At 32.5% G+C, this 23990-nt stretch overlaps 2 protein-coding genes across 7 annotated transcripts in view; one reads left to right on the forward strand and one right to left on the reverse strand.

The window, feature by feature from the left end:
* Positions 1–10631, forward strand: part of LOC124364665 (putative sodium-dependent multivitamin transporter) — a 67257-nt gene extending 56626 nt beyond the window's left edge. For all 4 annotated transcript variants that reach the window (XM_046820307.1, XM_046820311.1, XM_046820310.1 and 1 more), the window contains 2 exons: positions 1550–1748; positions 10361–10631. In XM_046820307.1, coding sequence (XP_046676263.1) covers positions 1550–1748; positions 10361–10420 — 259 coding nt within the window. In that variant the 3' untranslated portion in view covers positions 10421–10631. The remainder of the gene's footprint in view (positions 1–1549; positions 1749–10360) is intronic.
* A 4244-nt stretch (positions 10632–14875) lies between these two features.
* Positions 14876–23990, reverse strand: part of LOC124364666 (protein abrupt-like) — a 40683-nt gene continuing 31568 nt past the window's right edge. For all 3 annotated transcript variants that reach the window (XM_046820314.1, XM_046820312.1, XM_046820313.1), the window contains exons 7-8: positions 22157–22455; positions 14876–21088 (exon numbers count right to left, since the gene is read on the reverse strand). In XM_046820314.1, coding sequence (XP_046676270.1) covers positions 20561–21088; positions 22157–22455 — 827 coding nt within the window. In that variant the 3' untranslated portion in view covers positions 14876–20560. The remainder of the gene's footprint in view (positions 21089–22156; positions 22456–23990) is intronic.

The following is a 23990-nucleotide window of genomic DNA, read 5'->3' on the forward strand; positions in this document are numbered from 1 at the left end:
TACAAAAACAAGTGTAACGCAAAACTTTAATAACGATTATTTTGGAATGTTGCATAACCTTAATAAGGATTTCCCCCTTATACAGAAAGTACATAAGAAGTAGGTAGGACTTCCCCCTAGGTCGTAATAGGCTTTTCAGTCCTACTTTTGTGTGTATTTTCTTCATCAGGGCAAGGCAAACTCAACTATGTCAACACGATTTTAACCAAAATAGATTTCCGAGAACTAGATAATCGAACGTATATAGTATTTTGATCGAGGTAATATGGCAAGCTAAACTGTGACATAGTAGGTATGTGAATTTAAATGGTCTTAAGTAGGCACTTTTTAACCGAAGTAGGCATCTCGGTCCTACGTAAGTGTATATATGTTTTCTTCGTCAGAACAACAAGGCAAACTCTACTATGGTACTAGAAATATCTTAGACCTGAAATATATGACAAGGACTGGAAATATACGCTTTTTGACCAAAGTAAGTTTCCGAGACCTGTGTGATCCGAGATTTGTGTTTTCTTGATTGGGCAGATTCAGCTGTGACATTATGTATATAATTAATTAGAACCAGAAATGCTCCTACACGTGCCAAACATGATATAATGATTAAGTTAAACTCTGATACTATTTACCATGAACTTAAATAATATCTACCTCATGTATGCCTACTTACGTTTAAAAATTTGTATAGGACTCCCATCATTTTACATCATAATTGCTTTTACTAAGTAATATAAGGTTATAAAGATTGCGTGCGAAGCCGCGGGTAACAGCTAGTAAAAGATAGAAAAGAAGGAATGACATGTTTTTATATTTGTAAAAAAATTCTTTAAATAATATACTAAAAAAAATTATTTACTAATGTACATTTTATTAAAAAAATCACAATTTACTTAAGTTTCAAATAATTTTAAGACATTTTCTGAATTTATAACTTACATACATACCTTAAGAAATTTACATTTTGATCTTCAGCTATTTATTTGGACCTAGTTACAAATTAGTCCAAACCTCCTTCTTTAAAAGCATGTCATTGTTTTTCAATGAGTGATCAAAAATATCTTGAAACCTCTCTCATATGTGAATTTATTTAAACTGTTTTTGCTTTTAATATAGTAATTAAAAATAAACATCCAAACCAAAATTTGACAGCACCACCTTAATTCCTACTTTTTCATTTCCTCTTGCATTACTGTAATCAATATCAATAAAGAATATAAAAAATATCAACTCAACAATATGATTAACATATTGGTCTTTAATCACGGACAATTTCAATCTGGTTCCAACATTCTAACTAAGGCACTATTTTCATTGAAAAATACAATGCTACTGTAATTAGTCCAATTTTTATTTACCATGAGAATTTTTGAAATATGGTTGCAATCTTTAAGGAGAGTTGATATTTTAAATAGGAAATTGGTACGGAAAAGTATTAAGTTAAAAATGGTTGCTCCTATCAGCTTTTCATTATAATAGTTTCAAAAAAGTTACCAAAAGAAGTGATGGTCCAACATATAACTTAACTGCTACATTGTGGAAATATCTGTTCCAGTGTGCACTACCCATACATGTACAGACTGAGCTACCTTCTGTATGTTGTGATCGGCTGTTGTATCACCCTCGTTGTGGGTTGTCTAGTCAGCAGGTTGGCAGTGTCTCTAGGTTACCGATCTCCTCATTCTGTCAGCCCCGATCTCTTGACTCCTATTGTTGCCAAATGCCTGCGGGAACCACATTCTACTAATGATGTGGTCAGTATGAAATAAAATCTCTTTATTTACTATGTAAATTATTTAAGTATAACAATAATATAAGGTAAGAAATAACAGGTTTAAATTAACATAGTTAACAGTTAGTTTAGTTTTTGTTTTAAGAATGTTAAAGTACAGTATCATTCATATTGTCTAGAAATTTTAATAAGTTTTCATCCTTATAGCCCAGTGAACAAATAATTCTAGAATGTCAATAAGCGGAAAAAACAACTATGGGAAGTTGTTAAAGAGTTCATTTTTTGTTATTTTGCCTATACCTCAGGTGGATTGGGAATTTATGAAAATTTTTAGATTTTGAATGTTTTTAACAAGCATTTTCAACAAGTAATTTCTCCTTGGGACTCATGTTCAAATAATCTTTGGTATAAAATATTAAAAAACTACCCATTTTTAATTCTTTGATCTTTAAAACATTGAAAACCAAAAATGTGTTTATTTCTAACAAGGAAGTTAAGTCCAGATCAAAAACCTAAACCTATATCCATATTTTTTATTTACAATATAAATTAGAAAGTAGGAATGCTCAAATAAAAAAATAACAACTATGGTTTAGCTCTTATAATGGGGTAATTTAATTACAATGCGTTTTTCTGCACACCCAAGACATAAAGTCAGGATGGCTTGTGGTCTAAGGTCATACTCTCAGACACAGGATTTGGGCTTTGGAGTTGTGGGTTTCAATTCCCATTATTGATATTAAGGATCTTTGCGGTCTGATGTGCACTTATGAGACAGGTTTGTGCTAAAGCTAGCGGGAAGGCCCACTTTAAATTAATGGTGGTTGGCTTTAGTGGAAGTTGGCAAGATACAGGTATGTGTATTCATGTATAACCGTTTGGTGTGTAGCAGAGCCAAAACACCTGTTTGCATTTTTAGTCTTTATTTTTTTTTTTAACTCACTCAATCTGTCTTATTTTGTGTTTTAAGGCATTTATAATTGAATCATAACCATAATAGTAGCTTTTAAGAATTAAAATATAATTTAAACATGACTGATTGAAAAATGACTAGCAGTTAGAGGGTTAAAGTTGGTAAAATTTTATACAGTTTCTTACAGTTTTTTTCTGTCTGTTACTTCCAAGCAATATTATCACATGCTTTTATCATTGCACACATTTTTTACTTATTATCAAACATTAATTTATTATTTTTAATCAAAATAAAATCACGTTTGGTATAAGAAATATTTTTATTTAAAAATTATACTTCATTTCCATTTTTCCTTCTTTCATCCACCCCTCCCTTCCTACAGTCCCAATTAACCCCAACCCCCTTCTGACCATGGCTGAAGATAAAGTACTATCATGTACAAGGAGATGAAATTGTACATTAAAATAATTTTTAACAGTAACACTATCATTAACTATTGATTAAATTCATATAAAATGATAAAACAAAAACACATATTGAAGTAAATTGGATTCTCTACAACAACTACCCTTGTGACAAATTCTGTGTGAAATGAAAACTTGAGGCTCTGATGTGTTAGTGAAAACCCAAAAAGGACCTGTGGTTCTCATTCCCCCACTCCTAGGGAGTAACTTGTACTACCAGATACCCCAAACAATATCTCATAGTTGGTTTTTATGCTTATTGATTTTCTTTCTAGATCCCTCATTTGGGCATTCGTTGACTGGACTATCAGAAATTGGTGTATTTAATATATACTTGTAAACCGTTCTCTTGTTAAAACAGAGTTGTAGCATTCAGCATATTGCATAGATGCTCACATCCTGGCATCTTTAGTGAGCATCTTGTGCAGGGCAAATCTGTAGTTAATCTGATTTTAAGGTGTTTTAAGATAATCAAATCAAGCTTACATACAAGTTAGTCAATAAACTATTGTTTGACTGTAAAACATTAGCTGTATACATTCATTACCAGATTTTCAGGTTTATTTTCCTACCACAAACAATGAATGTGCAAAAATAGATTGGATAGTTAAAAATTGGAATGAAATCGTTAATGGTGATGCCCGATCAAGCCATCTTTGGTCATTTTGAAATCTTAGTGGTTGCAGATGGTACGAAAACTTGTGTTAGTGGAGTTAGCATGGGCGGAGTTTTGCTCAAAAGTGCTAGTACTTTTCAGAATTTATTTTAGAAACCTACTTGAAAAAATAAATACTATCAGTGGGTCCAAAACTCATCTAAGATAACAACAAAAATGATAAAAATATCCTCTGATCGGATCCAGATTTATGGACTTTCAGCTTGGGAAGTTTTTGGCCACCTGCTGTAATTCACAGACATTGTTACAAATGATTTCCATCTCTTTATATTAGATATTTGTATTAGACTATAAACATTAACTTGGCAGGAATTGTTGCAGTGATGATGAAACAGTTGAAAACTGATAAACTGGCATAATTCATGGTTATTATAAATGCGGTAAGTTACTTTGAAGAAAGTTTTTGGAACATATTTTTAAAATATGACAAGTTCTAAAACTTAAAACATAATTTCCTTTAAATTGAATAAAACTATTGGATCAGATATAAATGGATTTAATAGATAAATATCTTTTGTATTATCTTATTTAAGAAGTTATGACTTATCTTCAGTGATATACTGTTTATTTTGATTTTTAATATTCTTAAACTATTGATATTATTTAGAAACTTATAATACTCAGAATAATACTCATAATAAGATAATATAATACTCAGAATAATACTATAATAGAAAGAATAATACTCATTATTCTTACTCATAACTGGCACATACTATTTTCCATTTTGAATGGAATACCGTGGAACATTCTTAACAAGTTATGTAGTAGATTATGTAGTGTCAAAAAATGAGGATTTTCAAGATCTATCAAGAAAAATTTAAATGCTTATTATATGATGCAAATCTGTCATTTGAAATATATTTTGAACTTGGGCTTGGCTTTGAAACTAAAATTTTAGTGCCCTAAATGTTCAGAAATTGTTTTGTAAAGACAGTTTTAAACTTGTTGATTTTATCAATATATCTTTTCAGAAAAAATGTTCAAAACATTTTTTCAGTAACCAACACACATTCTGTTCTCCGTAACGTTTATTCCAATTTCAATTGCTGAACCCACTAAACCACATTTTTGTAATTTGAAAACCAGTCAATTACAATTTTCAGTTGCCCAATGGACCTCTGTGAAGAACACAGCAAATATCAGGACACTATTCGTCCTGATATTTGCTTCGGCGAGCTCCATTGTCGATGCTTCTGCAAACCACATAGCTGACTCCAACCTAAATGTAAATAACCAAAATTGTAAATGTAATATGGAACAAAATATTAAAGATTTCAGAAAATGGAATGAGGAAAAAAAAAGGAAAGGAAATACAAAGAAAAAACCAATCAAAAGAGTTCAAAGATCCTATTGCTATTGCCATTCCTTTAAGCAACAAGCATGAGGTTTTAAATACCGTGGTGCATGACTCGGAAGTTTACTCGGCACAAATTACTAACAAAAAAAAACCGTGCAAAAAAGAAACAAAAAAAAACATTGATCACTAGACTAGCATCAACAGGTAGAAGGAATGAAGATGGTAAAGAAATAATGGATGTTGAGTTCTATTCAGACAGCCACGGAAGGGGCCTTCCTGAATTAAATCGGTGCCCTTAGCAAGGGAAGGATAAGAGTAAGTGGTCTTGTTATGCCTGGGGCTACAACCAAGAAAGTGTATAGACAGGCTGAAAGAGCTCTTCACCGTCCCCTAGTGATAATTGCAGGGACTAATAATGTACTTAAAAAGTCAACAAAAGAAATTTACTTAAATTTAGAAAAAAAATTTGCAGTGTCTAAGTAAAGAAAGAACTGTATACATAACAACAATCCCCAATCGTTATGATACAAATCCCACTGATCGAACACATCATGAAAATAGATATAGCTAACAACTACATCAGAGAAGTTGCAGTAAGAATGAAAAAGATAAGCATCATTGACTTGGAGGACCTTAAAAGACATCACTTCACTCGTCATGGTTCTACACCTAAATTACCAAGGCAAAAAGAAACTATCTTATATGATAATCAACTCTCTGAGCAAAACTTCTGTATATGAAAAACGGAACATTTCTACCGGTAGACCACAACAATATCACACACAAGAATTACAAAACGTTAAGAAGATAACACAGAAATACTGGTGAATGGTGACATAAAAATAATTGAATCCAATATGAGAAAGATAATTAATAAAAATAAAAATAATGAGCATCTAGCATTTGCCCACTGCATTTCAAGAGACTTCAGTCATAAACGGCATATGAGTGCTGGGGTAGCAACCGTCTTCTGTAAACAGTTCGGTAAACCAACCACTCTCCTTACCAACTATTTAACCCACCAAAAAAGTATTGATGGAGTGAATGTGTACGGGTTGATTACTAAATCAGACTTTTATATAAAAAGCCCAATTGTTTCTGATTACGACACAGCCTTTAAGCATTTCACAGAGGACTTTAAAATAAAAAATTTAAATTATTTAATTTGCTCCCCCATGGGTTGTGTCCGGGATAATATTTCAACAGAACACTTTGCAGCTAATATTGTTGATTTCCAGCAACGCACAGGAGCCCTGTGCAGATTATAATTTTTAATGAAAACTCAAAGCGACCATTAAGAAATGGACTCTCTTTCATTGATTTCAAACAAAGTCTGCATACTGCAATTTCTGCTCATCTGTTAAAACAAATGGAGACCAATCCCAACTTAGAGATGGCTGAAGCAGTTCAACCAGCAGTTCAACCAACATCCCTTGCATTCTGCAAATGGAGATCGAAATGGAGCAGAATGCAAACACTGGACTGGTGACGCCTCAGGAATGTGATATATCCCTTGTGACGACTTCACTGAATGAATTTCCACCTTTACAAACTACGACTAGAACTGATTTCAGATAGTAACTATTCCTTTAACTCTTGTAAAATTTTCAAATATCTCATGCTCCAAAGCTGATGAAAATGTAAGAATTTTAAAGCAAAACAGAAATGTGAGACCGAGGATGCCTTGCCTTTAAACTCCCCAATAACTCGGATCCAAAGCCCCACTTAAATAAATTCAATAAAAAAATATTAAAAATAAAAGCATAAAAATTTTTCACCAAAATATTAGGGATTTACAGATTTGTGTTGAATCTTTAGAAATAACACTATCCGAATTAGATCGTCGAATAATTGTGTTTAACAGAACACAATATGTCAAAAAATCAAACTTGAACGCTTTAACATAGAAAATTATATTTTAAATATCAGAATATTCTCGTACTACAACTTCGGGAGGAGGTGTAGTAATTCTCTCAAAGGAGGGTTTAAGGGGGGAGGCAGCTGGTTTTTTCCAACTGTTGTTGAACTTTGTCAGGACAAATTATTTGAATGTTGTTTAGCTAAATTTAAGATAGAAAAGTATAGTTTTTTATATTAGCAGGAGTTTATAGAACACCTCAATTTTAACAATAACGAATTATTTAGATAGATTAAACTCTCTTATAGAATTTCTTGTAGCAAAAGACAAATATTTAATCATTACAGGAGATTTTAACATTAACATGTTAAATGAATCTAAAGAGACAAAGGAACTTAAGAACATTTTAAATCGCCATGGAATGAGTTTCTTAATTGATTTTCCTACTAGAGTGACACCAACATGTAAATCCTGTATAGATAATTTTTTTTGACAAATATTAATAAAAATGAAGTTAAAGTCTCAAGGAATTATAACAGCCTTATCTGACCATGAGATGCACAAATGCTCGAACTTCTGCAAACCCAAATAAAAACTGGGAAAACATTAACTTTTGTTGGAAGACAATTTTCATTAAATAATATGGTACTTTTTAAATCTTTATTGGAAAAAGAAGACTGGCTCCCAGTCTTTTACTCAACAGTCAATGAAAAATATGATTGTTTTGACAGTATCTTCAGATACTATTTTAACCTTTGTTTTCCGCTTACACAAATTAAAAAAGAAAATAAAAAGCACACTTGGATTACACAAGATTTAAAGGATGAAAAAAATGAAATAAATTTATTTGTCTTAGTAAATTGTCAAGGCTTACAAAATCTGATAATTTAAAAAATGAAGTTAAGAATAAAGTTAAACAATACAATTCAAAACTAACTAAATGTAAGAAAAATTATTTTGATACCAAAAATCAAAAACACAGAAAATATTAGTAAAACAACATGGCAAATTATAAATAAAGAAACAAAAAAGAATAAAAGTAAATGTGAAGGCAATCTTGTACTAAAAACTAAAGAATCATCTATTAGTGATCCATCTCTCTATTGCAATCTCCTTTAATGATTATTTTATAATGTGACAGATGCACTGTTAAAGGATCTTCCTTCAGTACAGCCAAAATATGACAAATGTGACAATCACAAACCTGGTAACACTTTATTAAAATTTCAATGCCCCCGCCCTTGACTGAAACAGAATTGATACAAATTTTTGACTCTCTCAAAAATAAATCGTCTAGTGGATATGATGGAGTTCCAGTGAAATTGATAAAATTTGTCAAACATTCCTTAAGTAAACCATTATTGCATTAATAAATTCTTCTCTCATTACAGGCATATTTCCTGACAAATTAAAAGTTTCAAAGGTTATCCCAGTCTTCAAAAAAGGCTCAGCAACAGATATTCAAAATTATCGTCCAATTTCAATTTTACCATCAATCTCAAAAATTTTTGAAAGAACCATGTATCATAGGTTAGTCAAACATCTAGAGGTAAATGATCTTTATGACAAGGCACAACATGGATTTCGAAAAAATAAATCTACTATAACAGCATTGGTAGAGTTCACTGAATCTATAATAGAATCAGTTGACAAAAACAAAAATGTAACAGGAATATTCATGGATCTGTCAAAAGCTTTTGATAGCATATCTCATGACATTTTACTCGGGAAAATTGAAAAATTTAGGAATCAATAACATCCATCTAAGATGGTTTGAAACATATCTTTCCAATAGAAAACAGTATGTTTAGAGATATCTCACATAGAAAATAACAAATTACAAAAAATTTCAATCTAACATCCAAATAGTAAGAAAATGGAGTACCTCAAGGGTCTATTTTGGGTCCTTTATTATTTTTATTTGTTACATAAGGGAAATGCCAAAGTGCCTTAGTATTCTTGAAAATAACAAAAACCAGCTCTGTTTATTTGCAGATGACTCAAACTTAATCATTTCTGCCAAAACAGAAGCTGAAATTAGAAATAACGGTGTATTTGGAACTTTCAAAATTACAAACATTTTTCATTTGACAACAAATTAGTTCTAAATACGGAGAAAACTAACTTTATTTCTTTCAGTACCAAACAAAGTAGAAAACACTCAAGTCCCAATATCTTATTAAATGATTCCTGTTTGGGTCAAGTTCGCAATACAAAATTTCTAGGACTAATCATAGACAACAACCTTAGCTGGGATTTGCATATTGAACAGGTGATAAATCGTATCAATTCTGGAATATATGCTATTAAAAAGACTGTCTTATTTATGCAGCTTATCAGCTTTAAAGATGGTCTTTCATGCCCACATTCAATCCCATATTGCATATGGAATAGGTGTGTATGGAGGAACCACAAATCAAAATTTTAATAAAATTCTTATCTTGCAAAAAAAAGCGCTGCGAATAATGTTAAAAAATTGATAAGGAAGAATCAGTTAAAAATCATTTCACTGAACTAAATATTTTAACAGTGCATAGCCTTTACATTTTAGAATGTGTGATGTATGTTAAGACTCATCAGTCCAGTTTCAAGAGTCACTGTGAAAATCATACATATAACACTAGAAATAAGAAGGAATTAGTATTACCTAAGCATAATTTGGAGTATTATAAAAAAAAAAACTTCTTATGCTGGAATAAAATTTTTTAAAAATCAATTCCAAAAATAATATCAAGTGTTCGAGACATAAAGAAGTTCAAATCAATGTTAAAAAAGTATTTAATTCAAAAGGCATTTTATTCATTTGAAGAATTTTATACAATATTATGATTTTACTCATAACTATTATAGTAACTTATTTTTAGTGACGCTATTTATTGTAACTCATGTGCAAAATATAAATAAAGATATTAAATAAAAAAAAAAAATTCATATTCAACTAATCTTTTATTTTTCTGAAGCTGGTAACAGTTTAGATACACATGGTCACTTCAACTACCATTCGAGCATAACCGGCCACTGTCCTAGGGTGACTATCCACAGTTCTTGCATGAATATCCACAATTCATGATTACCCATAGTTCTTGCGTGAATATCCACGCAACTGTCCATTGTTCTAGCACGACTGCCCACTATTCTAACATGGCTGCTCACTATTCTACTATTCCACTATTCTAGCATGATTATCCACAGTTCTTGCATGAATATCCACAATTCATGTTTGCTCACAGTCCTTGCATGACTATCCACAGTTCTTGCTTGAATATCCATAATTTATAACTGTCCATTTTTCTAGAGACCCTTTCATTCTTAGGTTAGAATTTAAAATTGTCAACCTCATTTTAAAGTAATTGCGTTTAAAATTGAATTCTCACCTAATTAAATAGTGTTATTTATTTTAAAAAATTAAAATTTTGTTTTCAGGAATTACAACAAACCATGTTGAAGGAGCCCCAGGAGACCAAGAAGTTAGTAGAAGACTGACACTGTAACCATTGTGATATTTATCTTATAGGTGCTAGTACTATTTTACAGTATTGTTTACTGTGTAAATTTTGTTATTCTCTTATTTTTTAAGAGTATTTGTTATAGAGATGTTTATTAATTTTATATGTTCGTTTTGCATTTGAAAATCTTTATTATCCAACAATGTTGGTCTAATGCTGTTGAATAAAAAATCAATATTAAAAAAAGATTAACTTTTGATTATTTAGTAGACCCCCTCAGTACTCTTCCTTACTTAGAGCATTACCCCTCATCAGTGCCGGTTTTAGCACTACTAGTGCCCTGGGCGAGATTTCTTCGGCGCCCCCTAACTGCAATTCAATTACATACGTAAAAAGGCTACTGGCGCCCCTGGGCGGTCACCCTACCCTAACGCCGCTCCTACTCGTCATCCCCAGTTGTGTTTCTCTCAGTTTCTTGCTGTAGAATCCGTTAATCATACAGGGTGAGCACCACATGAACCTTGACTTGAAAATCTCATGGATGGCAGGGTCTAGCTCTGGGTCATGTATCTCTGCACAAATAACTTTGTCGATCGTGTCTGGTTTCATCTTTTCTTCAGCCAAAGGAGAATGTGTACATGAAGAAGGCCTCTTTTTTGCCATTCCATGCAAAACATGTAACATCTACATGACCCAAATATAGACGTTTTGGCAAGGAGCTTTATCATCTGCTTCACCCTTAAGCAGAGACCCCGATCTAAGTCATGTTTGTGCTGAGCTTTCTGACTTTCCTTAACAATTCATGCATTTCTTACCAATTTGTGTTGCATGTAAAAGTTATAAACAGATCTGGGTGGACAAAATGGTAGACATTAGTTTTGGCATCCTGAGTATGCTCATGCATGTAGCGAGGTCCTCCAGTGACGCTTGATGGCAGCACTACCATCAGCACTGTAATACCTGATCATCAGCTGTTCTCATGACATCCTTCAAGTGAGTATACTCATCACTTCTCAACTTGTTTTATTGTTTTGAATCAAGTTTAATCTTTCCGTTTCTATTTTTCAACAAAAACCTTTGGTTGATATGGACGCAAAAATAGAAACGGTTGGTTGATATTACAAAACAAAAGTAAATAAGATTCCTTTGCCTTCTCATTCCATCAACATATAACTGTAGAAATCAGCTGCAAACAGTTTTTGTTAAGTGGTGTATTGGTGTTTGGGTCTCTTCTCGACAGCAGGACATGTTTTTCATCACTTTGTTGTCTCTGCTGTGGAGAACTTTGTCTCGCTTTTCAAACACCTAGCCAACAATCAAGACAGCAACTTCGATAGTGGTAGGAGTATTGTAACATACCCTGTGAACATTCAAAGGCTTTTTGTCATCACTGATAACTACCTTGAAATATTGTAGATCTTTGGGAACAGACTCAACAGCAGCTTTGAAGTTCTTGATACACTTGTTACTTTCATGAAGAATTTCTGGAGCTGGCCTTCCAACGCTGGTGAGTCCAGCAAAATTTCATCAAGCATAGTTCTTGTCGTCTGCTTCAAAGAGAGTCTTTGTAGTCAAATCTGAACTTCTTGTTTCAAAACATTTTCAAAGGTAGATGAGTACTTACATAATCGCTGAAAATTTGACTATATTTGGCAGCTGATTTCCATCTGAATTGAGACAAAGGTATATTCCAGGTTCCAAGGGATTCTAGGGATTAAATTCAGCAATGCTAGGTTCAACTTGTTCAGATTTGGGAAAAAACAACTTGGAATAGGCCTGGTTGAGAAGAGCCGATCTGAGAAGGACCAGGCTCAGAATAATTATCTTGTGACCGGAAAGCTGCAAGAAGAGTAGTTGGGGATGAAGCTACTGGTGAAGCAAGGTAGTGGGTTACTTGCAAGGAATAAGTACATCGAAGTGGACTTCCTTGTCATCACCAGAAAACCTAAGTCTTTTAACCCCCTAAATTTCCTCTCCAAAGCAGGCTATTAGCTTCCCGTCACAAAACAGCTTAAACTTGTAAGGGAACACCTCTGCAGCCACTATGAGTTCACAGAAATTACTATAGATGTAAGTTTTTGACATTTCAGTAAAGTATTTTTGTTTATCACTATAAGGAACATTATTTGTGGTCAAAGTGTACGGCTTAAGCCTGCACTAGTTGTGGGAGACACGGTGCACAATGTTTGTGTGCACTCAAAACGCCAATAAAGCTGTACCATGGATCAAATATTATAGAGGAGAAAAGTTATACACAACTTAAAATGCATCTAAAAAGGAATTATAAGAAGTAGATTTAAAAAAAGCTTAGCAGACAAAAAAAGTTGTATAAAATAGTGATCAGGATTTCCAGAAAATTAAACACATTTGCGTAGACTGAAACGGAAGAGATATTGCAAACAAACTTGTTTAATATGAAGGTAGCGTCAAATAATGTGATGGTTTGAAAGGTCTGAATAAAATAGAAAAACTTAAAGAAGGCGGTGAAAGAGAAATATATTGTTCTTCAATTAGAAGGCAGAATGCTAAGCGATAAGGCAATAAGCAGTGAGCACTGAGGAGGACTGGACAATCAGAGATCAGAACATCTCTGTACTGGTCAGGACCATGAACGTACTGAGCTACATTGTATCTACACACTATTGAAACAGGGTAAGGTGGGGAGGGGTCAAGATAAAGATGGGCTCTCAGATGACATGGTAATCAATACAGGGCAAACCATTATCTTTACTTACCGTTACTGCACTGACAGTATATTAGTTGTACAGAAAGTATATGATGGTTAAACACCAATTTATATACTTTGAGTGTAATTAAAATTGAAAGGCTTATTTCACATTGTGTGGGATCCTAATATAAAATATTTTTAGGCAACAAAATAAACTTTACATGACGATTTTTTCACAGTAGACCTAAGTAAGCTACAGAGTATTTTTGCACTAAAAGTTATATTCAGTTGACAATCGCATGTATCAATCCAATGTACGCTGGCACCTTTTTTAGGACTTTTAAAGGCTCTGGACTATTTAGAACACTATCAAATGTTTAGTGATTGTTAGTTTTTACAGTTATACAACTGTGAATTACCAATACAGGACAAACTGCTTAGAAAATAATTTTTATCGTGCATCTAACAACAAATAAGAAACTATGTACTAAGTGACATTATGATCTGTAATGTTGTTTCAAAGAATTTGCAACGCATAAATTGTGTTTTCCGTGAGTAACTAAAACCCTTTCTTAGTGAGTACTTACCCTGAGGAAGGCATGTTCCAAATTTCATTGCAATCCGTTTTGTGATTTATGAGGTTACGTGACGAGTGAGGTATTTGAGCTTTATATATAAATATAAAATTTCAAGGCAGTGTCTGGGAAGTACTTGGGAAAGACATCTTCAGTTATTGCAGTTTTCTAGATGCTAGTTGACCTAGCCATTCTTAACAGGGCCATCAAGATCACAGCTCCAAATGCTGGAACAGGTCTGATTATAGATATATTATAGCCAATTTAAAAGTTTTGGCTTGAATCAACAAAAATATCTCTCACATGTCTACTATGTACCAAGGACCACTTGTCCTTGTTGCCAATCATGTCTACTATGGATGAAAAAGTATATATACCACAAAATAACTAATAGATCTTCATTATCTGGAGTTACATTTAAAATTTAGCTTATTTATGCATTTAGACACATAAAGCAAATAATTTTAAAACAATAACTTTCAATTTTATTTTGATAACAATGAAAAAGTACCGGTTTTTGGCATTCAACCAAACTGAAACTTTGAAAACAACACAGAAACTTGTTTTCGAAAGACCAAATTTTTATACAAGATAGGTAAATGTGGACTGCTCTTGATTGAGTAATTTTAGAATTACGGTCCAAGCAATTCTGCATGGGCCTGTTTATGGAGCTCTTAATGTTATCCGGTATGAAATTTTTTAAAGCACTGGTTAAAATATTGAATTTTTAACATTGATTTAATTGAACAAGGTTTTGTTCATTTACCACAGCCAACATCTGCTGGTTTGGACACGCAAACCACCACACTGCACAAGGCTATGTTGTATATGTACAGTTCATATATTCGTACTGGATGATAAATCCTGCATCCTTGGGCTATTTTGATTTTTTTAAATATTTTTGGTACACAACCAGGGAACTCCTACATTTGTGCTTTTGCACTAAAATTGCTCAGGAACCCACTAGTTTTGCTACGTATTATTTTATGAGTGCTAATATTTTTTAAAATTTTAATATTCAACTTCTGCATATTATGGGAAAAATACATATATTAACTGTACCTTTACAAAAATAATTGACAGTTTATAACTGTTAAAACATCCCTTAAAATGGTCTTGCCACTACAGAAGTTACTATGTGGGCAGATGGAGGGTTAAAGTTTGTGTACACCATGTAAATAATCCAACTAATTTCAAAACATTATTAATTACAATAGACATCAGTTGAAATCATCAATAAAACAAGAAATAGGTTATATTGGTATTTATTTCTGTTAGTAATATGTACAAATAATATCTCTACAAAAGTCACATGATACATATGCTGTTATGCTAAAACGACACTAAATATTATGACAATAACTTCTTCAGACCATTGTTTCAGAGTTGCTTGCTCCATTGACACTATTACACAATCATCACTGACAGATGATTTATGTACGGTTTGTATTTAAAATACAATATTGATAGAGTAGTAAAACGTTCATAGGATGACAAATGTTGCCAGTCTTACGCAATAATTACTTAAATCACCCAAAGTGCAGTGTGAGTTATTTAAATTGTGCACTCTCAGGATTTTATTATACTAAAATAAGGATTAATATGACATTTTCATTTTGAGTGCATTCTTTTAACATCATACAGATTTGAAAACTTTGCCTATTTAGATTGGTAAAAAATGTAAAATACTCCTTTTTAACACAAAATTACTGAAATCACTTGTTACACTCTTTTTAAACTCTTTAATAAACTACATATTCTCAAATACATTTTTCCGCAGTAACAATTAAAATAATTAACAAATCATAACAAGAATGGAGCAAACAGCATCACTATCTTAACACATAACATGGATCAATCAGGGAAGTAACTAATTTAAGTACAAAACAATTTCACTAGGATTGGAGAGATATTATTTCTGTACTGTGGACGGCCTATTTATAGGGCACCTACAATACAATCAGCTGTTGCTATATCTATAAATATATGAACAGACAGACAGACAATCATTTCTGGGCTGTCGACAACAAACATGGTACCACTGAAATTAACAAATACTACCGGACTGGCAAGTTCAACTGAGTTTGATTTTTCTGAGAAAATAATACACTTAAGTTAACATTACAATAATTAGTAATAGTATAATTAAAACATTCAATAAACGATACACTATCAAACGTAAATAAAAACAATAATGTAAACATTAATCAACATGTTCAAATTTTGCATCATAATAATGATTATTACCTTACGAACTAACAACATTAACTGACAGCGCCGACGCCCTAACACCGCGACAGCACGCTACGGAGCAATAGGAACTGTGAACAGAAACGTTAACGTTTCTTAACTACTTGACACGTGCTCAATCGACGACAAGGCACCGGTCGCCAGACGACGAGCGCACATGCGAACACATCTGACGACCACAACTACAGTTAGGAACCACATTTTTACATAACACAAAACACGCCGGTAAGCATTTCTGGAAAACAAATTACATCCGATTGAGGAAGAACGAAACGAATCGTCATCGAAACATTTATTCTTATGGCACTGATACACGAATCTAAGTTCCTATTTGATTTTAAATAAGCTCGGCATTATTATTATCCCTAACCGACGATGAAATAATAATTACAAAAGCGACAAATTAACATCACTAAAAACTAAGGAGCATTAGTAAAAGCATGCACTAACATTAGAGAAACGCTTTTCACAATGGCCATTCCAGGGTCGCTTAAAAAACTAACAACGTTTAATATATGTGGACGTCTGAACAACATTTCTAACACACATCTAACACTAAGTATATCCAACAAAAATTTCAAAAATATTTTTCTCTAACAAAACATTTTGAATTACAAAAGTGTCCTCTAAAATTCAGTATATAGACAAGAACATGGGAACCGAGTGTACTGTTGCTCTTACGACTAACCAAAACCTATCTAAAACTAAAAGACAAGGCTACACTAGCACACTTAAGAGCGAAGCACCATGTTATATATACATCGACAGTTATCTGTCACTTAGTAAGCAGCACCGACTATTGGCTTTACTTTACTATCTACACCGGTTACTTACTTTACTAGCCTTACTTGCAACATTTATTTCCTTACTATATATCCACCATTACTTGCAACTTAATCTGAACCTACTGTTACTACTTTTGTGTTATATTGCTATAAAAATTATACTGTATTTTGTAACATCTAGTGCACCAACATTGTTTCTGTACATATTATTTTATTTCAACGTTATATTTAATTTTTGTAGACAAACGACAAAAACGTTAACTGTACAGATCAATTAAAAACGGTTTAAAAATTTAAATTATTTTACTATTATACAAGGGTACCTTAATGTAATTTTTGTATTATTGACGTAAAAATATAGCCCAAACCAATGTTAATAATATTGTTTCCAATGTGTGTCTGTGGAAAAATCCTTCTATAAAATTCTTAAATAAAATAAAACCACAATAAATGTTTTATTAGAGGAATAATAAAAAGAAAATATAAAAATATATGTTTCTGAGTATTTTTTTCAGTGACTGATATTCGGAAACAAATTTACTTCATTAGGGTGATACTTATAGAACTGAATAATTAAATAGACAATAATGTGATGCTATATATTATAAAAGTACTACGTTTAAACATACATGTGAAATTATGGCAACAATTTACAACTAAAACCAAACACAACAAATAACCGGCCTTCCCAACCGTAAAATATACACAATAAACAACTGTTAGAAAAAGAACACAATAAAACCTATGGACCCGCACTGAAATTAAACATAACCCGCAAAATATAGACTGAGTGAAGTACTGTTAACGTACAATACCTGAGATTTCAAGAGATTGAGCACTCCCTTTACTTGGCTGGTCTAAACTACGTTACGACTATGAGGTATCGGAGCATGAGAATAGCGCACAGCTACACTCGTGAACACACTGTGATGCTAGTCCTGGCGTAATATACGTCACAATGTAATAAGGCTACGATCAGTCTTCTTCATATTACGCCACGACTGAATCAAATATTGCTTTAGGGGCATTACGTTTTCTTCAATGAACAAACATAAAATTGTATAACAACCATTTTCTAACTAATTATTTGTTATAAGGTATTATTTTCAATTCAATTAGATACATTTGTAACAATCATCCTTAAAATATAGTTACTGCTTTGTTTTTAAGTTCTTATTTAAATAAAGGTGAAAATTAAGGTGTTTAAAAAAAATTGAAGACATACATTACTTATGTTTATTCATTAACAAACTTTTTATCCTAAATAAGAAACAATAATAGAATTAGTTTAACTTTGAGATTCTACAGCACATTATGAGATTCTACATTGAAGGTATGTTCAAAATAAATATGAAATGTGGACGGATTAAAAGTTCTCTAACTTTTACACTTTAAAAAATACATGATTAAACTGGGAACGGTATTGACACGAATGTAGCTGTGTGCAAGATTCCATTTTGTACTCAAGGTTACATAGAAGGACAATGACTAAACCTAATACCTGTATCAAGACTACAAGCAAGTGACATGGAAGCATAAGGAAGGTACAAGGCCCAAGGGTGAGTTTGTACTATGGTGGTCGCACTATACTACATTGTACTCTGCAGATCTGATAAAGAGAGCGTAATAATATCATCTGTATATTGTATATTGCTGTAAATAAATGCTTGACGTTCGTATCAACAACTACATATAAATATAACATTTGGAAACCTTATAGACATACCCTGATTCAACTTTGTGGACTGCTCGTGGGTACGAGAGAATTCAAACAATTTTAGATACATCTTGTACAAATATTCGTCATACACGTGAACGACGTGATCAGGTACTTATTCTTGATTGTTGTGGAGAAATTTCTTAAAAACGTCATGGATCTTTAGTCTCAACGTCACATCAAATCGTTATAGAACAGCAAGAAGACTGATTACAGCAGAGCAGAACCCAAGCGAGCATGTGATGTAAACAATAGGTGTAAACTATAAAAATATGAAACAATAAACGTATTAATAAACTATATGTGAGGCGAACCAATAACAATATGTACATGTTAAGTACTGGTACGGAGGTAGCAGAAGTGAGAGCTTGTACTATAGTAGAGCTGAGGTAGCTGTCAAGAGGTAGTATATGGAATCTGATACAGCTGAGATCAGCCAGTTGTCATGTCTTGTTGCGCAAACGTCTCGTCTTATTGTAGTGCAATAATTGTACCAACATGTATAACAAAAATACAAATGTTTTCCATGCTATTTTCATTAGTAAGTCAGGGAAATGTTTACAACCTAAAAATCTTTTAAACTATTTCTTAATACAATCGAAAACCATAGAAATTTCTAAATCTGTCATGGAAAATGGATAATGTTCCAAATATGAGGTTAGACCAAATATTCGTACACTTCCTTGTCAATATTTTAACTGTTTCAATGCAGAGAAATGTGAATAAGATGTGATAATAATAATCTACACATATTATGCAAGTAGCTGTAAAATGAGCTCTTAGCTTTAAAAAAGGTAACCTATAAGGTTGTCTCCTTGACATAAAGGCTGAACTTTGTTCAGTTTCTTGCCATGTCTGAAGAAAACAGCAATTGGTATAACATGTAGTGAAAAATGTTTAAAAAATGTGAAAAAAAATTCTGTACTACAAGGTAATAAATAATCAAGGTGAATTAAATGTTTTCCAGAGGTTAAAAATGAACATTTCACCCATATACTGAAATTTCAGTACAGTTTATGGTTTAAGTTTCTGAGTTAAAAAACATTCCCTAACAAACTCAAAGAAAACAATTTCTACAGGATTTTTTGAAAACTCAATTGACATATTGATTCTGATATAAAATATAACAACTTTCAGCACTAAAACACAGTAAAAATAGGTGTAAGTACATTAACCATAACAAATTTACAGATTTATTGCACTACAATAAAACGCGTTAACGCACATATAAAAACTAGAGATAACTTAAATCTATTCATAAAATTGTAAACTTATCCCTGACATAAAACAACGGAATATCTGTAACAACATAAAATAAAATAAAAAACATTGTAAAAAACTACAACAGGTGAAAGAAATGCTATTAAATGCTGAGAACTCTACATTTGTTTTGTCAGTCTTAATAGCTATTTGTAAACATTATGTATCAAGTAAAAAACAGGAGGCATGTCATAGAATATGTCTGTTTCATTAAAACTATGTCGATATACTATTGTAAATAATACTCTCATAAATATATTGTATAAAGGAAAACATTCTCTATAAAATACTGCTTGTACAGTTGGGGAATGAGGTAGACAATGGGGTGAGGTAGTCGATATGGCATTGGACAAAATATAAACAGACAATTCTGACACGACAACTAGTCTTTCACCAGGTCCAACTGAGATCGCCGTGGAAGCATCAAAACTGCTTCCTAAAATCTTAATTAATTTCACAGTATCATGTTCATTTTGCTCAACAACAACAAAATAAAACACAGAAGTGTACCACAACACAAATGTACATTAAAAACAGTAGCGCCTAATATACAATAAAAGATACAATAACCATCAGTTTTCTCAAGTAAATTTAATTATAAAAACTATTTATAAAAATATAGGACAGTTTTTGTCAAAATTTAAAATAAAAAAAAATTGAATTAAATTATGATGCAACATAATCAATGTATAAAAATATTTGTCAATGATTTCCAAAATATAAAATAAATAAACCATTAACTATGTCATGGCTCAGTTTGAGTTTAAATATTGTTAAAAATCAATAAATAGTTAGGACGAGAAAAAAATCATGCTAATGTTCTATGCAAAATGAACAATTCCTGACTGTTCACTGAAAATTCAAAGATTATCCTCTTCATCTAACCATCCACTAATTAAATGGATTAGAATGAACAGTGGAGTCACTCTGCTTTGATGGCTGGTGGTTCGGGCTCCTCTTCCTCACTGTACTCATCTTCTTCTCCTCCTGACGAGTCCTCGGGTCTATCCATCATGCCCCGGTGGTGATTGGCCAAATTTCCCAGGTTTCCCAGATTGCCCAAGCCTTCCAGCCCGAGTCGGCGCTGCTCCTCGGACATTCTCGCTGCCATCTTGGCTGCCTGTTCTGCCGACAGCTGGAGTTGAGAGTTTTCGGCAATGAACTGCAGGTAAGTGTCTAGGATTGCCGACCCTGTAGAAGGGCCCCGTGGATCCTTGATGGGTCCCATGGGTAGTGGGGCCCGCGGGGGTGACAGTGGCCTCATCTCGACGCTACCGTACCGAGCGGAGAGTGGAGTGCCGGGGTACCCTGTATGGTTGTGAACAGTGAGGTCCTCAGGATCATCACCACCACAGACCGAGCTCCCTGAGGACTTGAGGTCCAGCCGAGTATCTGAGCGACGGGGTGGTCCTGTTGGTGATGACCTGGCACGTAGTTCCGCCGCTGACACCTGTAAAATTATTTTTTAATAAAATCTAGGTAAGCCATTTCTAACCCTTTACGAAATTACAAATGGTCGAAAATTAGATAAAAATCATTAGCAATCTTTGGCTGAGCACTAGTCATAGATAACGAAATCCAATTTCTCTGTATGTACAATATAACTGTACAACGAGGTCAGCTAGAAACTTTGTTAATTTTGTTTGAAACTTTCACTATAATTTCTACCTGTCAAAAAGTGACTCCGATTACATTCATCTCATTGGTAACAAGAAAAACACAGAATAAACAAATCAGTAAACCGAGTATGTCATGAATTCATTATTTCCAACTTGTGATGAAGTTACCTTGTTGGATTGGTTGGTTTCAAAGCTAGAAACTTGTTTACCTTAACCCACAATGTTATCTTTGTAGCAAGCTGCTAGAGTAAACGGTAACGTGATTTTTTGCTGTATTGTGTTGACTGGGATTACTGATGAAAATGAGATGGATCTTACATATGTTGGTTCAAAAGGATCTATTTATTCATTTTATTGTCTGTCAATTAAGTACAAATATTTTTATCAGTTTTAAAACAAGCTTGCAAAGGGTTTACAAAACGTGAAAAAATAATGGAGAAAAATTAATTAAAATTATTTATAAATTAAATGAATACCAAATTTAACCACAAAATTAAAAACCAAAATCAACTTTTTACACAACAGTTTATTCAGTAATAATTGTGGAAGGGGGAATAATATAATCAAATTCAACAATTATAATTTCTGAATCTTACAAGAATAAACTTCCTTAAAAATCTAAATGTACAAGTACATTTTATTTAGTTGTATGACAAGATTTTCTGTAATAAGTTCTCAAATATCTATTGGGTTAGTATTTTCAGCAGTTATACTGCCATTCACCGGTTTAAGAAATTATAGCCTTAGAAGACAGTGTAAATTGATCTCAATTCTTCATTTTGTAGTAGAAAGTATTTTTGTGTTTTGTTTTGCTTGACATATTTATGAATGACAAACATAAGAAGGCTTGATAACAAAAACTCTGACAGTAAAGCTTACATTGTATAGTGAGCACTTACCTTAACTCCAGCCTTAGCGAGTAGCCTAGAAGCCAGTTCAGGGTCGAAGGGTGAGGGCATGGGCAGCACCGGTAGGTCCTTGGTACTGATGCCTCTGTGTTGCCGGCTCATGTGGGAGTGTAGTGAGTTGCGGCTCTTAGCAACAGTACCGCAGAGCACACAGCGATAGCCTGGACACACTGTGTGTTTGTCCTCGAGGTGGGTGCGCAGTGTGTGCGCGCTTCGGTATATCTTGCCACACTTGGGACACGGCCTTGGGTCGGTAGCACGGACACGCATCATATCCAGCCCTCGTCGCGCTGAAACAGTTGAGAGAGGAATTTAATATGGGTAGACACATTTATAAGAAATAATTCAGTTAATCTTTTACAAACGGTGTTTTGAATGGTTAAATTCTTAAATATTTTGGTTTAATAGTCTGATTTTGTAAATATATCATTTAATCAAGTATTAGTGAGTAAAATCTCCAGTCTAGTTACATACACATAGTATTATTCTGCATTTCTGTAACTTACCCCTTTGTTATCATAATTATATGCACAGTAAAAGGTTTTAATTTTCATTCACAATAACTACTTCAAGTTCTGTAATAATTTAACTGTACATTTATTAAAACTGAATGATTATATGTCAGGAAACTTTTTAAACGTTTTCTGTACTAGAAACAGTTTACTTTGTTTATTCAACTTAAAATACAAAAGTGGACCTAACACACAGATGCTCAACTTTGAAGGTTGCAGAAAGACATTGATAAATCATTTTCTTATGTTAAAATAGTTGATAAATCTCTTATAAATGCAATATAAGAGATTTATCAACTATTTTAACATAAGAAAATGATTTATCAATGTCTTTCTGCACATACTTGGCGGTTAAAGAATGAAGAATGGAGATCTATGGAAAGGTGTAAGAAATATGACCAGCAAAAAATAAGTAAATTAAGAATAAATATAATGAGGAATTTGAATTACCAGTGTAATATATTTTTTAATTCATTATTGTATGAACATAAAAAATGCACAGGGAATATGCACTTAAATAATAAATTTTTAAAATAAGACATTTCAAAATGCCATAGGAACGACTAACAGTACATTAACAATTTATCACAATAGGGGTTAGCTGATACAATTGACCAATAGTAATGTGCTTTATTTTGACTGTCAACATTACATTGAACCTATTTTGAAATATTAAATCCATTCTTATAACACAATTCTGAGATGCATTATTTATTTTTTAACGGTTTTAATACATAAAAGTAAAACTTCAATGCATTATTACATTCTTTCATCGTACTGTACAGAAAATAAGTATTTTCAATAGTAGTTGCAAGTATGGAAAATGGAATTTCTTCATCTAGATCAGAAAAAGGAATGTATATTTTTCCTGTATTGTTAGTAGTTAGGCTTTCAAACATTATTTGTGCTAGTAGCTTATTGCCTATATCACTTGTGGTATTTCTTGAAAACAGATGTTACTTAATATTTAGTTAGTTATTATTACATGTAAAGAAGTTAAATGTACCATTTTGCACTAATGTTCACTTTTAAGTCTCTCAGGAAATCTTTCTTTAAAAACCTAGTGTACTGACATCATCTTGATTGTAGCCTCATAAGAATAATTTAAACCTCATACACTTTAACAACCTTATTTTTAGTTTTAGAATTACACGGATGTTTCATTTAAAAAATACTAAAACGCATCCAAACACTTCTCTGTTTTTTTATACTTGAGATGGTTGTTAAGAAAAAATCCTAAACTTTTATACAATTTATCCTTTAAATATTATAAAAGTATACACATGACAAAAAACTAAAACACCTTTATATGC

Source organism: Homalodisca vitripennis, chromosome 6 (genome assembly GCF_021130785.1).
Source record: "Homalodisca vitripennis isolate AUS2020 chromosome 6, UT_GWSS_2.1, whole genome shotgun sequence".
Classification (NCBI taxonomy): Eukaryota; Metazoa; Arthropoda; class Insecta; order Hemiptera; family Cicadellidae; genus Homalodisca; species Homalodisca vitripennis.